This window comes from Erinaceus europaeus, chromosome 9, assembly GCF_950295315.1.
Source record: "Erinaceus europaeus chromosome 9, mEriEur2.1, whole genome shotgun sequence".
Taxonomy (NCBI): domain Eukaryota; kingdom Metazoa; phylum Chordata; class Mammalia; order Eulipotyphla; family Erinaceidae; genus Erinaceus; species Erinaceus europaeus.
Window position 1 is genome coordinate 42,303,576 of NC_080170.1, and position 19,692 is coordinate 42,323,267.

The 19,692-nt window shown below is 38.4% G+C and overlaps 1 protein-coding gene across 2 annotated transcripts in view; it reads left to right on the forward strand.

Annotated features, from left to right (window-relative positions):
* The window catches only part of RASAL2 (RAS protein activator like 2), a 299,682-nt gene that overhangs the window by 182,720 nt on the left and 97,270 nt on the right, over positions 1–19,692 (forward strand). For both annotated transcript variants that reach the window (XM_007535754.3, XM_007535755.3), the window contains exon 4: positions 14,208–14,314. In XM_007535754.3, coding sequence (XP_007535816.1) covers positions 14,208–14,314 — 107 coding nt within the window. The remainder of the gene's footprint in view (positions 1–14,207; positions 14,315–19,692) is intronic.

Genomic DNA, 19,692 nt, shown 5'->3' on the forward strand with positions numbered 1-19,692 from the left:
AAAATGAGTCAAATACAGTTTTTTTAATTTGGAGGAATGGTGATAATATTAACAGAAGTAGTGAAATGGAGAAAACCAGTTTTTGAGGGCAGGAGATAAGTGCTTAGATTGAGTTTCAGGTGACCAGTACACATTTAAATAGAAGTACAGTTCTGATTATTGGAATGAAGTCAAAAGTACGGGCAATATTTATGAGTCACCCAGAGAGTAAACATGGTTGAAGCTCTTAAGCATCTATATGGGATCTACTATTGAAAGACTGAAAACAGGTCAGACTAGACCTTGAAAATCAGTTATAGAGGAAGAGGAGACACCAAGGGGAGATCAATATGGCAGGAAAGCCAAGATAATGGGCAATGTGAGTAGAAGGTTGAAAAGGTCAGCAATGTGGTCAAGGATGTCAGTGGTTACAGAAGCCAAAGAAAAGCCAGAGAAGACCACGTGTTGAAAAGTAAGAGATGAAAATAGCAGTACTATTTGAATAAAGTTGAAGGAGAAACCAGATTTTATGATACTGAGAAGGACAGTAAGACTGAAGAGAAATCACTAATGGAAAGAAAGGTGCCTTAAAAAATGGGGGAACTTGTGTCTATTTTTACTAGGGAAGAGAGCAGGGAGAACATGTAAGATAGGAAAATAATTGAGAGGAAGAAAATCATTTATGGATTTGGGAATGAGTAGTGTACATGCATGACATTTCTCAGTTTTCCACACAACAATACAACCCCCAGATATAAAAACATATTAAGTATGAATTAATGGACATAAAAATTTGAAATTCAGCAATTGCATAGTCTTCCTAAGTGCATGGGAATTTTTCTGAAATGTGTTAAGAGATTGAAATATAAACAAAATCTAAACAAATGTCAGTCTTTTTAAAATTTTTACTTAATTTATTTATAAAATAAAAAATAGAAAATAACGACAAACCCATAGGATAAGAAGGGTAAAATTCCACACATTTCCCACGACCGGAGTTCTGAATCTCATCACCTCTACTGGAAGCTTTCCTGTTCTTTATCTATTTGGAAGTATGGACCCAGAATCATTATGGGGTGCAGAAGGTGGAAGGTCTGGCTTCTGTAATTTCTTCTCCACGTAACATGGGCATTGGCTGGTTAATCCATACTCCTAGCCTGTTCCTATCTTTCCCTAGTTGGGCAGGGCTCTAAAGAGATGGGATCCCAGGATACATTGGTGAGGCCATCTGCTCAGGAAGTAAGGTTGACATGGTAGCACCTGCAACTTGGTGGCTGAAAAAGCATTAAGAAGTAAAGAACAAATTGTTTAATAATGTGGATCCTAAAGGCAAGAATGTAACAGATGAGATTTGGGGGTTCATTTTGGAAAAAGTTAGGAGGTCTATTTTAGGTAATTCCAAGGGGCCCGTGACTTTTAATTTTTTTTTCCTCCCCTTTTGTTGTCCTTGTTGTTGTAGCCTTGTTGTGGTTATTATTGTTGTTGATGCCATTCTCCGTCAGATAGAACAGAGAGAAATGAAGAAAAGCTGGGGAAAACAGAGGGGGGAAGAGAAAGACAGACACCTGCAGACCTGCTTCACCTCCTGTGAAGCTACTCCCCTGCTGGTGGGGAGCTGGGGGCTCGAACCAGAATCCCTAAGCCAGTCCTTGCACTTTGCACCACGTGCGCTCAACTCGCTGTGCTACCGCCTGACCCCGGACTTCTAATTTTTGCCTGAGCCTGACAACTATCATGCCAATGTGCCAAAGAGATGGTGTCAGGGTTGGAAATAGGATTAGAAAGCTGAATCACAGAAGAGAGCAGTTCCCAAAACTGAGAAAAGTACATCAATACTGTTAAACTGTAAACCCAATCAGGAGTCTATAGTCAGTGCAGGAGCCTATGTAACCTCTGCAACGGTGTAGGTCTAAGCTTGCATTCAGTGGTCATAGCTAGGAACGTTCTAGGCTGCACCCATTGCCGGATCCATCTTCCTCAAGTGGTAGAGTATTTTGACCCAGTCACCCTTCCGAGAATGGGGCAGTCCCTACTATTGCTGCTCTACACTGAGGGCAAGGTCCTGTAGGGGCCCACAAAGGAGTTCGTTCCTGGTGGTGATGACTAATGAAACTGGAGAGAGGGATCTGTTAGAGGTCTAGATCCATCATGTCTGTGTGGGAATCCCAGGATTCCCTGACAAGGGCTCAAAAGTCTTTATGTAATACAGAACATCCTTCTCCATGCCAGAAACTTGAACCTGGGTCATGCTTAGACTAAGGCAGTTGACCTATCTTACAGGTCCCAGAACACATTCTCTTTATCATAGTTGAACTAAGTTAGAAATTAGTTGCTGGGGAATTATGCAGATGGAGTCACATCTGCCACGCTGTCCCCTCAGACTAGTGCCAGTTCCCGTGAGAGTTAATGCGATATTCTCGAAGTGACCTTCCCAACCAATCCTGTCCCAACACGTCACTCCTGGTTGTTGCCCTATAAAGCCCTTCTTCTTCCACCCCTTGCCCCTCTTGCCCAGTTTTCACCTCAGTGGTTAGACGCAGAAAAGGGTGGTCTGGGAGGCGGCCATTTTTGCTACCTCCACGTGGTCCAAACCACTGCGCTCTCACCCAACTCTGAGGTGCCTGTTGGAATAAAGACTTGTGTTCCCTCTCCCCTCTGGATCTCCCCTCTCTCTTCTCCACAGCACAGCCCGACAATTAGTAATAAATTATTTTCTTTTAAAACCTTTAATAGAAGGTTTTGGAAACTTTTCTTCTACTTTTTTCTTTTTTTTTTTTTTCCCTCCAGGGTTATCCCTGAGGCTCAGTGCCTACTACTACTAAATCTACTGCTCCTGGAGGCCATTTTCTCCAATTTATTGAATAGGACAGCGAGAAGTTGAGAGATAGAGAGGGGTGAGAATGATAGGCACCTGCAGACCTGCTTCAATGCTTATATAAAGCGACCTCCATGCAGGATTCTTGTGCGGGTCCTTGCGCTTCGTACTATGTGCACTTAACCAGGTGTGCCACAACCGGCCCCTTAATTTTGGAAACTTGTAAAGTTACTTTTATATAACTCTTTTAGTCAAAGAAGAAATAAGTAGTGGAATTATAAAATGCTGAACATCCTGAAAATAGTACATGTGAAAATCTGTAGAATAGTGCTACATCATATAATCAAGTTATATACACATACATATATGTATTACTTGGAAGCCAAAGAAATATTCTTAAGCTGATTTTATAGAAGTAGATGAATTGATTGGTATTGCACATCACCTAAGATTTGACCTAAGATAAGTGAGAAACACTGGCTAAGACAGATGTAAGGGAATTTGGGGAGTGAGTTTGGCCAGTTTGAGATCAGAGCTGATCTTAGGTTAGTTGAAAAGTATTGGCAAAAAAGAATGACTGTGTAAGTAAGGTAAGACTAAGCGTTGTTTTTTCCATACTACTGAATATCTCGAGATCTCTTTAGAAAGTAATTATATCAAGAAAATAAAGTTTTAGGGAGTTCTGTCTGATAACAGTGAACAGGACAGCTTTAACAGAGTGTCAATAATCCCTACGATCAGTTAGGAAAGTTCTGCCATAATTTGCAAAAGAAGACTAAAAGTCCTGGACTTTTTGATAGATGGTAGTGGAAATAAAGAGGACAAAGTGAAGACAGCAGACATTTAAAGAGAAATTTGGTAGTGCTTGCTGGCTGAAAGAATACAAATCAGCATTATAGACTTTTTTTATATATAGACTTATTTTACCTTCACTAATAAGTGATACATTTTCTGTTTCTGTTGGTTTGGATAAACATATAATGACAGATATTCATTGTTGTTACAGTATCATACAGTTTTTTTACCCTGCTCTATCTATCCATCCCTCCCTATGGGCAGGTTATTTTTGGAGGGCATTTTGTGACTTTTAAATAAGAAAACAGTAGTGCTGCCCCAAAAGATAGCTTCCTTGGATAAGTGGGCTTCCTTTGCCATGTGCACAACTCAGGATTTTTCTTGTTCTGTCTCTTTCTGTCTGAAAAAGTTGACCTAGTGGTGAAGGCCCAGCAGTAGGGGGTGGGGTGGAGGTAGGGGGAGAGATCAGATAGTCATTAAGTTTTGCTCAAATTTTTCCACCACTGAGGAAAGTAAGCTTTTCTTTATTCCCATTACCCCTCACCTCTTTTTGTTTCCTTCTAGAATATTCATAAATAGCAGTAGCATTCCATGACTTACAGGTTATCTTTGATAGGCTTTGCTTTCAGCAAATTACTCCTCAAAGTGTAGAATTTCTCTTTAAAATATAAAGAAGTGTGTACATATTGCTAAAGTTCTGAGTTATTTTTAGAAAGAAGAAAATTGAAGTTTCTTTACTTTTTCATCTTTTTTATTTTAACAGCTCATTATGTAAAACACAAGAACAGGAAAGTGTGCATGGTGACTAAAAGTACAGGCTCTAGATCCAGACCACAGTGATTTTGATGCTAATCTGCCCTTTAACCAGCTGTGTAAACACTGGCAGAATGACAGCTTCTGTTTCCTTATCTATAAAATGGGACAATAGTTGCAATTCCAGGGGGTTATTGTGAAGACTAAAGAGATCCTTTATATGGAACACTAAGTTTGGTGGTATACTTATCTTTGTTGTGGTTTTTATCACTATTTCTAGATCCCTGGTTGTTATCACTAAGAACCAGAGACATGCTTTGTAACTGAAACTTAAGGTACCCTATAGACACACCCAAGCCATTAGTCCTTCTGGTGGAGAGAGTTACTTGCACTAAAACTATTTTCTTTTTCCTCATCCAGTATCAAAGTTGAAGAAATAAAATTCTTGTATCCAAGTTCCTTGTCTGGAGAGAGACATCTGTATTCCACTTAACAATGAGGAAAAAAAAAATGTTGATAATAATAGAGAGTAAATGTGCTGACTAGAGAAAAGATAGAGAGCTAGCAAAGTAGTGTTCCTCCATTGTCATTCACATACTCACATTCAAGTGCAACCCCAACTGCACTGGAGGAAATGTCAGTGATGAGGTTGTCAGAGAAGTCATGACATAAAAGTGAGAACACAGCAGCAAATGTTCTGCTGAAAATCAGGTGGATGCTGTATAGTATTAGCAGTTCTATATATGGGGTGAATACTTCTCTTCTTTCGTTCTCACCACTTTTCTTTTATAATACTGTCTGCCTCGATATGTAAGCTTCATTACTTTTAGGAGTTCTCCAACAAAAAAAATATGGAATTGCATATTTGTGAAACCTTTCTTCTTTCACACTTTGTCATGTGCTCTTAGAGTTCCTTGTAACTAAAGAAATACAAATCCATTTTCTATTTCTTTATTATTATTTCCTTAAATGTCTCCTGTGACTCTTGTAGATGAAAAGGCCTTGTAAGATAGAATTCAGCATGGAGAGATGTTATTTTCTTGTCTTATTCATTAATAGAGTCATAAATATATCTCACCCCATTTATTATTGTTATCACTTACACAATAGAAAAGAGATGATAGTGAGATGGAGTCATTCATAGCAATATTGCCCACTGAAATGTCAGTAACTTGAATAGGTGCACAAACACATTTGGTGTTTATTTCAGATTCTGTTCTGCTTTGTTGAAATGTTACTGAATTTTTTTAAAAAAAGGTTTTTTTAGTGAACTGTAGAATCACTCTGGCGGGGGGAGTTGGGCAGTAGTCTGTGGGTTAAGCGCATGTGGCGCAAAGTACAAGGACTGGTTTAAAGATCCCGGTTCAAGCCCCTGGCTCCCCAGCTGCAGGGGAGTCGCTTCACAGGTGGTGAAGCAGGTCTGCAGTTGTCTGTCTTTCTGTCCCCCTCTCTGTCTTCCTCCATCTCTCTATTTCTCTCTGTTCTATCTAACAACAACGATATCATCAACAACAATAATAATTACAACAATAAAACTAGGGCAACAAAAGGGAAAATAAATAATAATAAAAAAAATTTAAATACCTCTTTCCTAAACATAATCTCAAAATATTAATAGGTCCTGTGAATAATTGTAATTGGTAATACATTCACATTCATTCGTGTCTTATAACCCGGTACAAAATTCCTAGGATTTAGCTGGAGTTGTTAATGTTGTGAAATATTTGGAGAATATATATATATATATATATATATATATATATATATATATATATATACAAGCACTGTGTCTGTGCACATGCAATATTTCTTTTCTGGTCTAACATAATGAGAGAATTTTGTTGTGAGAAGGTTATTTTTTGTTCATTACATCATTGCCAACCAAATTAAAACATTATAAATATATTTCTATATTTTACTTTCTTGTTGAATTTGCTCGTTACTTTCACATTGGCAAGATTTCTCTTTCTTAAATTTTTGCCTTTACCCTCAATCCAGAGAGGAACAGTCATTGGTCACCTTAGGGGTCCCCCAAGGACTATTTGTTGAAGGGCTCTCTGCATTACAGTAGGACTGTACCAGTTTGCATTCCCACTAGCAATGCAGTAGAGTCCCTTTTTCTCCACAGCCTTGCCAACAGTTGCCATTTCTTGTTTTGTTGATGTAGAGAAGCCTAGAATTTTTAATGTTTACGCTGGTCTACAAGTCTACATAATCTGAGCGTCCCACCCTCTTGTACTCTGTTTCTTTTTTTTTTTTCTTTTTTTTTTTTAAGAAAGGATTAATTAACAAAACCATAGGGTAGGAAGGGTACAACTCCACACAATTCCCACCACCCAATCTCCATATCCCACCCCCTCCCCCGATAGCTTTCCCATTCTCTATCCCTCGGAGCATGGACCCAGGGTCATTGAGGGTTGCAGAAGGTAAAAGGTCTGGCTTCTGTAAATGCTTCCCCGCTGAACATGGGCGTTGACTGGTCGATCCATGCTCCCAGTCTGCCTCTCTCTTTCCCTAGTAGGGTGTGTCTCTGGGGAAGTTGAGCTCCAGGACACATTGGTGGGGTCTTCAATCCAGGGAAGCCTGGCCAGCATCCTGGTGGCATCTGGAACCTGGTGATTGAAAAGAGAGTTAACATATGAAGCCAAACAAATTGTTGAGCAATCATGGACCCAAAGCTTGGGATAGTGGAGAGGAAGTGTTAGGGAGGTACTCACTGCAAACTCTAGTGTACTTCTGCTTTCAGGTATATATTTTGCAATAATTTATGGATACGTGTGAACATAAGCTCTCTCTCACAGAAACTGGTGTATATCTAGGTTTTGGGACTTTGTTAGAAAGTGAACCACCTGAGATGAAATTAGAGTGTACTATAAAAGGAAAGGTCTCACCCGAGTAATGAAGCTGAAGGGTTGTCATTCCACACGTGAAGTCTCTGGACATAGTCTGAGGTGAAGCATGTTGAGGTGGCAATCGTTGCGTTGGTTAGGTTGTGATCGGCGGATGCAATATTATTTGGTATGGATTGGGAGACGCATACGGGAAAGTGGGCCCTATCCAAGGGTTCCAGGACTGGGGGAAGTAGGGGCTCTATAGTGGAGATGTGAGGTTCCTGCTGTCTTAGGGTTCAAAAAGACAATCGATAGTTAATGTTATCATCACATTATTTGGTAATTGGGTTAACTTTGAAAAGTCCTTTTGTTATGGTTTGCTGTACAGTATCCAGTATCTTGTATATAGCTGTGCTATTGGATGCTTCTAATCTACTTGGTCTAGGCTTTTGAGAGAGTCCGCATATCAAATACACAGCCTATATATTAAAAAGATTCAGTTTGTGTTTTGAAAAAGTTTGAGACATACAATTGATTTTCCCCCTCTCATTTTAACTACTGATTTATATGTCTACATTTTGCTAGGAGTGTACATAAACACCATTCCCACCACCAAAAGACTGTGACCCATCCCTCCCACCCACTGCCACCCCCCACTGGCCCAGGAAGCTGCATGTCTACCCCTCACCACAGGGTTTTTACTTTGGTGCCCTACTTACAATTTGGTCAGGTCCTGCTTTTAGTTTCCCTTTCAGATCTTCTTACTCAACTTCTGTTGATGAGTTCCCACATCATCCCATACTCATCTTTATCTTTCTGACTTAGCTCACTTAACATAATTCCTTCTAGCTCTGTCCAAGATGGATCAGAGAAGGTGGGTTCATTGTTCTTGATAGCTGCATAGTATTCCATTGTGTATATATACCACAGCTTTCTCAGCCACTCATCTGTTGTTGGGCACCTGGGTTGCTTCCAGGTTTTAGCTATTATGAATTGTGCTGCTATGAACATAGGAGTACACACCTCTTTTTGGTTGGGTGTTATGGAGTCCTTGGGGTATAACCCCAGGAGAGGAATTACTGGATCATATGGAAGGTCCATGTCTAGCCTTGTGAGAGTTTTCCAGACTGCTCTCCACATAGGCTGTACCAATTTACATTCCCACCAGCAATGTAAAAGGGTTCCTCTGTCCCCACATCCTCTCCAGCATTTGTTCCTGCTGTCCTTTCAGATGTATGCCATTCTTACAGGAGTGAGGTGGTATCTTAGTGTTGTCTTAATTTGCATTTCTCTGACAATCAGTGACCTAGAGCAGTTTTTCATATGTTTGTTAGCCTTTTGGATCTCCTCTGTGGTGAATGTTTTGTTCATATCCTCTGCCCATTTTTGGATGGGGTCATTTGCTTTTTTGGTGCTAAGTTTGCTGAGCTCTTTATATATTTTGGTGATTAGTTTCGTGTCTGATGTATGGCATGTGAAGATCTTCTCCCATTCTGTGAGGGGTCTCTTTGTTTGTTTAATAGTTTCTTTGGATGTGCAGAAGCTTTTCAATTTGATGTAGTCCCATTGGTTTGTTTCTGCTTTAGTCTTCCTTGCAATTGGGTTTGATTCATCAAAGATGTCCTTGAGGTATAGGTGGGAAAGTGTTTTACCAATGTTTTCCTCTAAGTATTTGATTGTTTCTGGTCTGACATCTAGGTCTTTGATCCATTTGGAGTTGATTTTTGTTTCTGGTGAGATAAGATGGCTCAATTTCATTCTTCTGCATGTTACAACCCAGTTTTCCCAGCACCATTTATTGAAGAGAGCCTCCTTCTTCCATTTAATGCTTTGGGCCCCCTTATCAAAGATTAGATGTCCATAGGTGTGGGGATTTATTTCTGGGCTTTCAATTCTGTTCCACTGGTCTGTGTGCCTATTTTTGTTCCAGTACCATGCTGTTCTAATGATGATGACTTTATAATATAGTTTAAGGTCTGGGTGTGTGATGCCTCCATTTCTGTTTCTTTTCCGCAAGATGGTTTTGGCAATTCTAGGTGTTTTCAGGTTCCAGATAAATGATTGTAGTGTTTTTTCTATTCTCTTAAAGAAGCTTGGTGGAACTTTGATGGGTATTGCATTAAATTTGCATATGGCTCTGGGGAGAATATTCATTTTGATGATATTTATTCTTCCAATCCATGAGCATGGGATATCTTTCCATTTCTTGGTATCAGTTTCTATTTCCTTGAGTAGCGACTCATAGTTTTCAGCATACAAGTCTTTCACTTCTTTGGTCAACTTTATTCCTAGGTATTTGATTGATTTTGCTGAAACAGTAAATGGGAGTGATTTCTGGATGTCTTCTTCTTCAGATTTAGTGTTTGCATAAAGAAATGCCACTGATTTTTGTACATTGATTTTGTAGCCTGATACCTTGCTATATTGCCTAACAACTTCCAGTAATTTTCTGCTGGATTCTTTAGGTCTTTCTATGTATACTATCATATCATCTGCAAATAGTGAGAGCTTGACTTCTTCCCTTCCAATCTGTATTCCTTTGATTTCTTTCTCTTGTCTGATTGCTATGGCAAGAACTTCCAATACTATGTTGAAGAGTAACGGTGACAGTGGACAGCCCTGTCTAGTCCCCAATCTGAGGGGGAATGCTTTCAGCTTCTGTCCATTGAGTATGATGTTGGCTGTAGGTTTGCTATATATATAGACTCCACTATCTTGAGGAATTTCCCATCTATTCCCATTTTTTGTAGAGTTTTGAGCATGAATGGGTATTGGATACTCTCTGTTTCTAATTATATCTACTCACTGGCTCTAGTACCACTGCTGTACCTTGTCCTTGAAGCTTCCCTCTGTATTAGTGTTTCCTGGTCAGTCCAGCAGGCTGGCTTCTTCATTTCCATATGTATTGGCTCCCATCCCTCCTCCACTGCAACTGCCTTGTCACTTGATTGCTGTGGTGAAGTGGTTACATCTTCTTATCTCCATTACCATCTCCTACTTTCTCCCTCTCTGAAATAATTTTTTTTAACTTTTGTTTTCTGATAGGTAAACAAAAAGGCCATGAACATACATTGTATGTTCTAATGACAGAATTGACTTTGGTTTGTTGAACAGGCACATCCACTACCAAAAGTGTCTGCTCTGGTAATTATCCATTTGTCAATTTTCTGACTACAATTTTCAAAGAAATCTCATTGATATAGAGAAATGTTTATGCTAAGGAAACAATACTACACTGCCATAACACTCTGAATTTAGGCTGCCCTTCCTTTCCAAAAGTGGTTTTGCATCCAGGAATATAAACTAATTCATCTTATCTTCACCTATAGCTTATCAGGATTGCCTAGTTTTGTTTATTATGAAGATCAGAGCAGGGAAGTTTCAGTGGCTCACACAGAATATACAGATGGTTAGTAGAGTTGCTAAGAACCCAAATTTTATCTTGTTTAATAAACTCTGTATGGAGTCACCTGTGTTAAGAGACTGTCTGATATATTGAAGAGGTCACCTATCTCAGTTTATAGAAAACTCCAAGGAAATGAGGTAAAATGAAGGCATAACAAAGTTTTTATAAATTTTTGGACATTTGATCTGAAGATGAAAAATAGTATGTATAGAAAGTGGAAAAAAACATTTTAGACATATACCTTCTCAAACACTATTATCTCAGTCTTAGAAAGTAAGTTGTATTTTTTAAGTGGCTATAATTAAATATTGTGACTATGAGAAGAATTTTTTTTACAGTAGATGAAAATAACACAATAATAAGTTAATTTTGCCCCACAAGAATCAGTGTTGATTTCCCTTACTTAGAAATTTAGCATTAAGAGCGTAGTAGCACCCCACTAAGGAAAGATAGAAATAGGCTGGGGGTTTGGAACCACTTGCTAATGCCCATGTTCAGTGGAGAAGCAATTTCAGAAGCCAGACCTCCTACCTTCTGTACACCATAATGGTCCTGGGTCCATGCTCCCAGAAGAATAAAGAATAGGGAAGCTTCCAGTGTAGGGGATGGAATATGGAACTCTGATGGTGGGAATTATATGGAATTGTACCACTCTTACCCCACAATCTTGTTTATCATTATTAAATCACTAATAATTAAAAAAAGAGCACAGAAGCAACTTCCCTTTCTTCTTGGATAGTTAAATTTAGAGCTAACTGGGCAGTTGATAGAGACAACCAGTGACTCATCTAGCAGGCTGTTGATTCTGCTCTTACTAACACTACTACCTTATTTCTAAATATATATTGGTTCTTAGAGAATATTTTCTCCACTCACTTTGAGTTATACATTGGTTATAAATATTCTGAAAATTAAATAACCTGGATATTCAAAGACCTTTTCTGCATCAGCAGATAAGTTGCATGGAAATCAAGAAATCATAAGTCTCTTGTCATTTGCTGATTTTACTTACCCTATTTTCTTTCTTTTCCCTTTGTACTGGTAATTGTTCAGACATTAAGAATAGTAAATTTTCTTCTTTTCGAGCTGTCTTCCTCTGAACCACAGTCTTGTGTTTTTGTCACTAGTATTTTTCCTCTACTTTGGGTGTACCCCCCCCTTTTTTTTGAGACAAAGAGGGAACAGAAAAGGGAGACATCACAACATTGTTCCCCACTGATGAAATTTTCCTTGTGCTGTGCTCCCATGTTGTGGCCAGGGACTTAAAACCTGGCCTTCACTCACTCACTTCATTCTGTACACTCTACAGAATGAACGATCTGTCTCCTAGCCTTCCCCTCTCACTCTCAGGTTGTGTTTTTCCCCCATCACAATTTAGACTGAAAGTCTAAAAGAAGAAACATAATATAATAAATACCACATTTGTTAGAGTTTAAAATGTGGTTGCTCGTTTTATCAAATATGATTTCAGATAGTCAAGAACTTTAATGTAGTTACCTAATAAGCTATTTAATGTTGGAAAACAAAAAAACAAAAATTAGATGTTTGCAAGACAGTGAAGAAATAATTTTTTCCTATAGCCGAAACAGCTGTGTAAGTTAAGAAAACTGTGTATTAGACCCTTACTGATGAAACTTATTTTCATCTGTTTTGGTTTCTCTATCAACTAATGAGAGATTAAGACAGATTATAATGTTTAGTTTTGTGTATCTTCTAAGTATAGGTGGTTATCAGAAGAAAGATTAAATTCCCCGTCTTCACCAGCCCTCCTCCTCATCTGGTTCCCTATCTCCCACATAGAATTGCTTAACTTAAACAGTTCCTCTGAAGACTCATCATGTTCCTGAAGTCTCAAGGACTTGCTCTTCAGTTGGTTTGGCAAACTGATTTGTCTAAATTTACTGCTTTGTGCCACTCCTCTGAATTTTAGTTAATTGACTTTCAATTTTAAAATGTCTGTTAGAAGTTACGTCTAATTCTGAAAGTTATTTCCTACTTGAAGGCTCACTTTACTAGTAGGTAGAGGGAGTTTGAGAGATTTACACTTGTTTATCATAATTCTAAGTTACAGTGATAGATAGCATGGAGCCTTCTTGTATATCAGAAATATAAGACAGTATGTTGTCAACTTCTTTGTCACTAGTTATATTGCAAGTGACAAATGTCTTACTGGTTAAGATGTTCACAGAGTAGATAATGTTTAGTCATGGAAGGAAAAAAATAGTGTCTACTATGCAAAACAGTAACAGTTTGAACACTTTGATTTTCAGAGGAGGACTTAATTTGTGTGCATTGCTGTTTCTGTGTAAAATGGTGTCCTTTGGCACTAGCTGCATGTAAATTTCAGTAAATGTTTTATCTTGCTTGTGGGTTAGTGTACTACAGTGAAATTTTCTGTAACTGAAAGGAGGCAGTGGTTGGGCATCTGCTAATAGCTTGAAAGTAACTAATGAGGATGTGCAGTCAGAACGATTGATTGAATAGCTGCAGTCCTGTGTTTCTTTCTCGCTTGCTCTCTCTGCAGGCTGTAGAGAGGGAGGGGGAAGAACAAGACACAAGGAGAGAACGAGTGAAAAACCGCTTTCTCTTAAGTGGAAGTAGCACGGATCCCAGGGGCCAGGAGACCAGAAATGGAAGTTTAAGCTGCATCTGTCTTTTAAGGGGAGAACAACAGGAATCAAAATGTCAGTCTCTGGAGTCACGGCATACTCCTTGTTTTTTAAGATCTGGAAGATAACACAGAGTACTTTTTTAAGGATGTCGTTTATTTTTCCTTGTCCATGTTGAGATTATCTAATGTTATCTGAGAAGCTGGATTCCTATGTGTCTGTCAGTTGAAGTGGAGATGGGAAACAGTTGTGATAAAGGTATAATATGTATATATCTATCATTTCTGTATATATATATATATATATATATGCATTTTATTTAGCTCTATGAAAAAATGTTCATATAACCTTAATACAGTCTATAGTGGGTAAATTGGAGAATAGCACATCATCTGCAAAAACCAAACCTTATTAGGTCAATTTGAACAGTTTTAAGATTTTAGAGTAAGAGCTTAGTAAGGTCATATTGCCAGAACAGGAGAAGCTGATCTATTTTTATATCTGCATAGGCATATATGTTACTTTATTCTGGCAGCAGCTCAGTCTTTTCATGGTCCTTTAGTTGCAGTTTGGTGAATCATCTTTTTTGCATAGAACTGAACTTTAGCCTTTGAACAAGTACCATTAGATTATATGCAACACTGACTATATTTTGTTCACAAGGATATAAAAAAAAAATACTACATTCTTTTAACTCCTGTATTGCTGAGAAGTAGGTCTATACTTTGTGAGAATCATATAAATTAACTTCTAGATATGAAACATAACTCAGAGGAAGTTATCCTTTATATGTGCACAGATGAAGATATATACTATCACAATCCAGTAGATTGTTCACTGTGGCCAGTACTGTCTAGTTGATAGACATCACAGGAACAAAAGACATGCTTTATGTGAAAAGTATGCAATGCATCTTGAAGTAAATTGAAATTTCTTTTTGGTAGAGAGAGAGTAACAGTTTTAAAATTTAATGCATGATCCTAAATTTGGAGTTATTAATGATGCCGCTTCTTTTTCAGAGGTGCCAGCAGAAAGGTCCCCTCGCAGACGGAGTATCTCAGGGACCAGTACATCAGAGAAGCCCAACTGTATGGACACTGCAAATACCTCACCCTTCAAAGTACCAGTAAGTGCTTGTTTTCTCTGAAAATATACTTTTCTCCTTTATTTCTAGAGTTAAAGAGAGTTACTAGGTAACCAAAACATTTTGTGTCTCAAGGATTTCTTTACTGAGCTTAAAGGACAGAATTATCAGCTTTTACACGTTGACTGTCATTAATGTTCACTATGTTCAGCATAAGGTTTATTAGGACTTAGGGAGTATTATTTTCACTTGTGAGGTAATTACATATTTATCAATAACTAGATATATTGAATTCACATTATCCTGGACTGAAGAATGGAAATTGTTTCAGAATGTCTTTTTATCAAGTAACTAGCTAAAGTTATCAACTTTTTAAAAATTTAACTATTTATCTAAGAAAGGAGATAACAAAACCGTAGGATAGGAGGGGTGCAACTCCACACAATTCCTACCACCCGATCTCCATATCACATCCCCCTCTCCTGATAGCTTTCCCATTCTCTATCCCTCTGGCAGTATGGACCCAGGGTCACTGTGGGTTGCAGAAGGTGGAAGGTCTGGCTTCTGTAATTGCTTTCCCATTGAACATGGATGTTGACTGGTTGATCCATACTCCCAGTCTGCCTCTCTCTTTCCCTCGTAGGGTGGGTCTCTGGGGAAGCTGAGCTCCAGGACACATTGGTGGGGTCGTCAGTCCAGGGAAGCCTGGTCAGCATCCTGCTGGCCTCTGGAATCTGGTGGCTGAAAAGAGAGTTAACATACAAAGCCAAACGAATTGTTGAACAGTTATGGACCTAAAGGCTGGAATAGTGCAGATGAAGTGTTGGGAGGTACTCACTGCATACTCTTGTGTACTTCTGCTTTCAGGTATATATTTTGCCCTAGCTTATGGATAAGTTATCAACTTGTATAAAGTTGCTAGTGGCTTTTAATTTCGTTTATTAAGGTAGGGAGTTTTAATTGTTGCTATTATTATTTTTATTGCAACCAGGGTAATGGCTAGGGCATGGTGCCAGCACTATGAATCTACTCCCAGCAGTGACCATTTTTTCCTTTTAAAAATTTTAATTTTTTTATTATCTTTATTTATTGGATAGGAACAGCCAGAAATAGAGAGGGAATGGAGTGGTAGAGAGGGAGAGAGACAGAGAGACACCTGCAACACTGCTTCACCACTTACAAAGCTTTCCTCCTGCAGGTGGGATCTGGGGATTTGAACCTACGTCCTTGTGCATTATAGTATATGTGCTCAAGCAGGTGTGCCACCACCCAGGCCCTATTTTGTTTCCCCCTCCCCTTCTATTTTATTTGACAGGACAGAGATAAATTGAGAGGAGAGGGTTAGAGAGGGAGAAAGATAGACACCTGCAGACATGCTTCATCACTCCTGAGGATTTCCCCCTGCAAGTGGTAAGCAGGAACTCGAGTGGTCCTTGTGCTGGTCCTTGTGCATAGTACTATTGCACTTAACCACGTGCGCCACCGCCCAGACCCCAGAATTTTTACTTTTGTTTGAATTTTCAAAGTGATAATATAAGTAGAGAACATAAGAACCTTAAAGTTGCAGAATTACCAAAGTATTAGTTGTGAATTTGAGTCCTAACATCTGACCCGTATTTTGCTTAAGTCATCTTTTAGATGACCAAGTGCTTAAGAATTAAACTGGAAGAAATATGCAAGTTTAGAATACTTCTAAAACCAACGAGACAGTTTCAAAAGTTTAAGTGCATTTCAATACCAAACAAACAAGCAAACAGACAAAAACTGCTGAAGGTCAGAACAAGTGCCTACCAGTTGCAGATATGGTTAGAACTTTTTTGGTATGACTTGGTCACCTAGATTTTAATCTGTCCATTTTCTTCGAATTTACGTACTACCTCATCATCATTTTATTAAAATTCATTGTTTATGTACTTTCATAAATTTGGTCATTATCATGTATAAACTGTAAGTCATCGTGAAGTAGAAATAGACTTTTCTCTTGGAAAAAAAGTTTTTACTTTTTATTCAACCAAGTTAATAAGTTTACTTCTTTCTGGCTTGTCCTTTTCTGTTTTTTTTAAGTTGGAATAAACTTTTACATAGAACTGATCTATAAGTAAGCATTCATTTGTAAATTAACCAGAATGTATATTTTCTTTTAGATTAACCCTAAGGAACAAAATTCACCTTATTGTTTATGAATGCTTTGCAGTGTTTGTGGGTATCTGCTCTTGTGACAACTTTTATATCACAAGCAAGTGTTAGATAGTTATAACAAAAGTTTTAAAATATCAGTTTATGTATGCCTTAAACTAAAATTTTTGTTCCATAGGCCCAACTACCTTTCTGCTCCCTTCCACCCCATAAAGAAAAGTATTGGGGGCAGGGACAGGTGATGGTGCACCCTGTTGAGCATGTACATTACTGGGATTCAAGTCCATTCTCCCAACCTGCAGGGGGATGCTTCCTGAGCAGTCAAGCAGGTCTACAGATATTTTTTTCTCTCTCCCTCTCTATCTTTTCCTCTCCTCTCAACTTCTCTCTGTCCTAACAAATAAAGTAGACAGGGGTGAGGGTGAGGGTGGGGAGAAAATGGTTGCTGGGAGCAGTGGATTCATAGTGCTAGCATGTGTCCCAACAATAACTTTGATGGCAAAAAAAAAAAAATAAAATAAAAGGTTTTGGGGCCAGGGAAATAACTCATTGTGTTAAAATACCAGTTTGTTTGCCTGCCGCCCCAGAGGTTCAATCCCCTACACCATCTTATTCTAGAGTTTAATAGTTAGTTCTGTTTCTATCTCACTCTTCCTTAAGCCCTTCTTAATCTCTCTCCTTCCCTTTCCACCTCCCCTTTCTTAACACATACATACATACATTCTTTTTTTTAATGTTTAAAAATTTGCTTATTATTATTGGTGCCTGCACAATCAGTCCATCATTCTTTTTTTTTTTTTCAACCACCACTTTTTGTTTTTCCAGTCCACCACTATTGGAAGCCATTCTTCCACTTTTTTTTTTCCATATTTGATAGGGCAGAGAGAAATTGAGAGGTGGTGGGGAAATAGAGAGGGAGAGAGACAGAGACACCTGCAGCACTTGCTTCACTGCTCATGAAGGTTCCCCACCTCCATAGGTGGGGAGTGGGGACTCAAACTCCTTTCTGGAGCAAGGAAATGTGTACACTTGACCAGGTGCAACACTGCTGGCCTCCACATACATTATTTTAAAAGGCATTTTTTACCATTTCTCCCCCTTATTATATTCCTGATAAAAAAAGGCAACAAATATAAACTATCCTATGATAATTAAGTGAAGAGAACTGAGTTAGAATTTGAAGTTTTTTTGGAGGGTCGGGAAATAGCTCAGTTGATTAAGCACACATGGCACAAAGCGCAAGGACTGGAGCAAGGATCCTGGTTCAAGCCCCTGGCTCCCCACCTGCAGAGGAGTCGCTTCACAGGGGTAGAAAAAGACAGACACCTGCAGATGTACTTTGCCACCTGTGAAGCGACTACCTTGCAGGAGGGGAACTAGGGGCTCAAACTGGGGGTTGAGGCCAGATAGAAGTTACACAAACCTGGGGGTTAAGCACACGTGCCACAAAGTACAAGGACCGACCTAAGGATCCCGGTTCAAGCCTCTGGCTCCCTACCTGCAGGGGAGTCACTTCAAAAGTAGTGAAGCCTGTCTGCAGGTGTCTATCTTTTTCTCACCCTCTCTATCTTCCTCTCCTCTCTCCATTTCTGTCTGTCCTATCCAACAACAATGACATCAGTAACAACAACAATAAAACAACAAGGGCAACAAAGGGGGGGGGAAGCAAATTAAAAAAATAATTGGAAGTTTTCATAGCAGAATGCTAGAGTAGCATGATGGACTCTTAATTTTTTTTTTTTTTTTTGGCTTCCAGGGTTCTGCTGGGGCTCAGTATCTGCACTACAACTCCTCTGCTCCCGGAGGCTATTTTTTCCTTTTTATTGCCCTTACTGTTTATCGTTGTTGTTATTATTATTGTTGCTATTGCTATCATTGTTGTTGGATAGGACAGAGAAAAATCAAGAGAGGGGGAGAGAAAGACACCTGCAGACTTGCTTCACTGCTTGTGAAGCGACCCCCTGCAGGTGGGGAGCTGGGGGGGGGCTAGGACCAGGATCCTTACACCAGTCCTTGTGCTGTGTGCTTAACCTACTGCACTGCCGCCCGACCCCCGAATTCTTAATTTTTAAGGAAAAGTGTGAAAAATATTCCTCTGTAATGTTATAATATGAAGTACTTATTATATTGAACTGAAGTTCATGAATAGAATTTTTAAATCTAAATGAATTATTACAGTGACTTTTTATGTGCTTATGCAATCACTTGACAGCTAATTATGGATTTACATTAATAGTAAAACTGATTGTTTTTAAGTTAAACTGCTAAGCCAGTGACACATATACAGAAAACATAACACTGCTTATAAACTGCTTACTTATGTTAGTCTCCAACAGTCGCAGTCACCTCATTTAGAAATGATATAGCAGAGTACCTTTTTCTAGATTTGTAGTCACAAAGTCCATGCTTTTAACTCTTTAAAAAAAAAAATTGACCATTCCCAACCCCTCCCCTTTATTTTAATATAAACATTGGAACTCAGCAATTACATTTTTAATACTAGTGAGTAGAGAGAGGAGACAAGGAAAAAAGGAAAGAAGGAAATCATAAAAATAATAAGTAACCACCTAGGGTAAAGGCAAATAGTCTTACAATATCAATACCCCTTAAGGGAAGCATTGTATTATAGCATAGATGGTGTACAGAACAGTAATAGAGAGACATTAGTAATAATAACACTGAATCATGAAGAAAGAATAAAATCATATTGGTTATATTGGGCTTGCTGTATGTGAAATGTGCAATACTGTGTGACATATACACACTGAGAATACCTTAAATCTTGAAGACATGCAGTGCTTATAAAACTTGAAATTCAGAAAAACCTGGCTTGTGAAGTACTTTATTCCTTGATAATGCAGGATAAATAATTTATGCTCTTTTAAGAGAAACCAAAATGGACTGACTAAATGAAGCACTGCAGTATTGAAATTTTGGTGGAAGTGCATTGTACTTTAAGTTTCTATATAATACCAACAGCCAATGTGACTTAAGTCACTAAAATACAGTACTGATAAGAAACATTTTAGTTTTCAGATTACTTTGTAAGTAAGACCACATTGAACTCTTTGATAAAGAGACCTACTTTGAAATATTTAACATTAAGCAACTTGTCCTATATCTCAAAGAATGTAATTTATATGTTAACTTAATGAAAAGACAAAAGTGAAATTGAACACAACTATTTGTGGCTTTTGGGATTGCTTACTGTAATGAACAGAAAGCCCATAAATATCTGGTCTATCAAAAAAAGAGCTAATAGTAGACTCTGCAAAGGGGTCTTA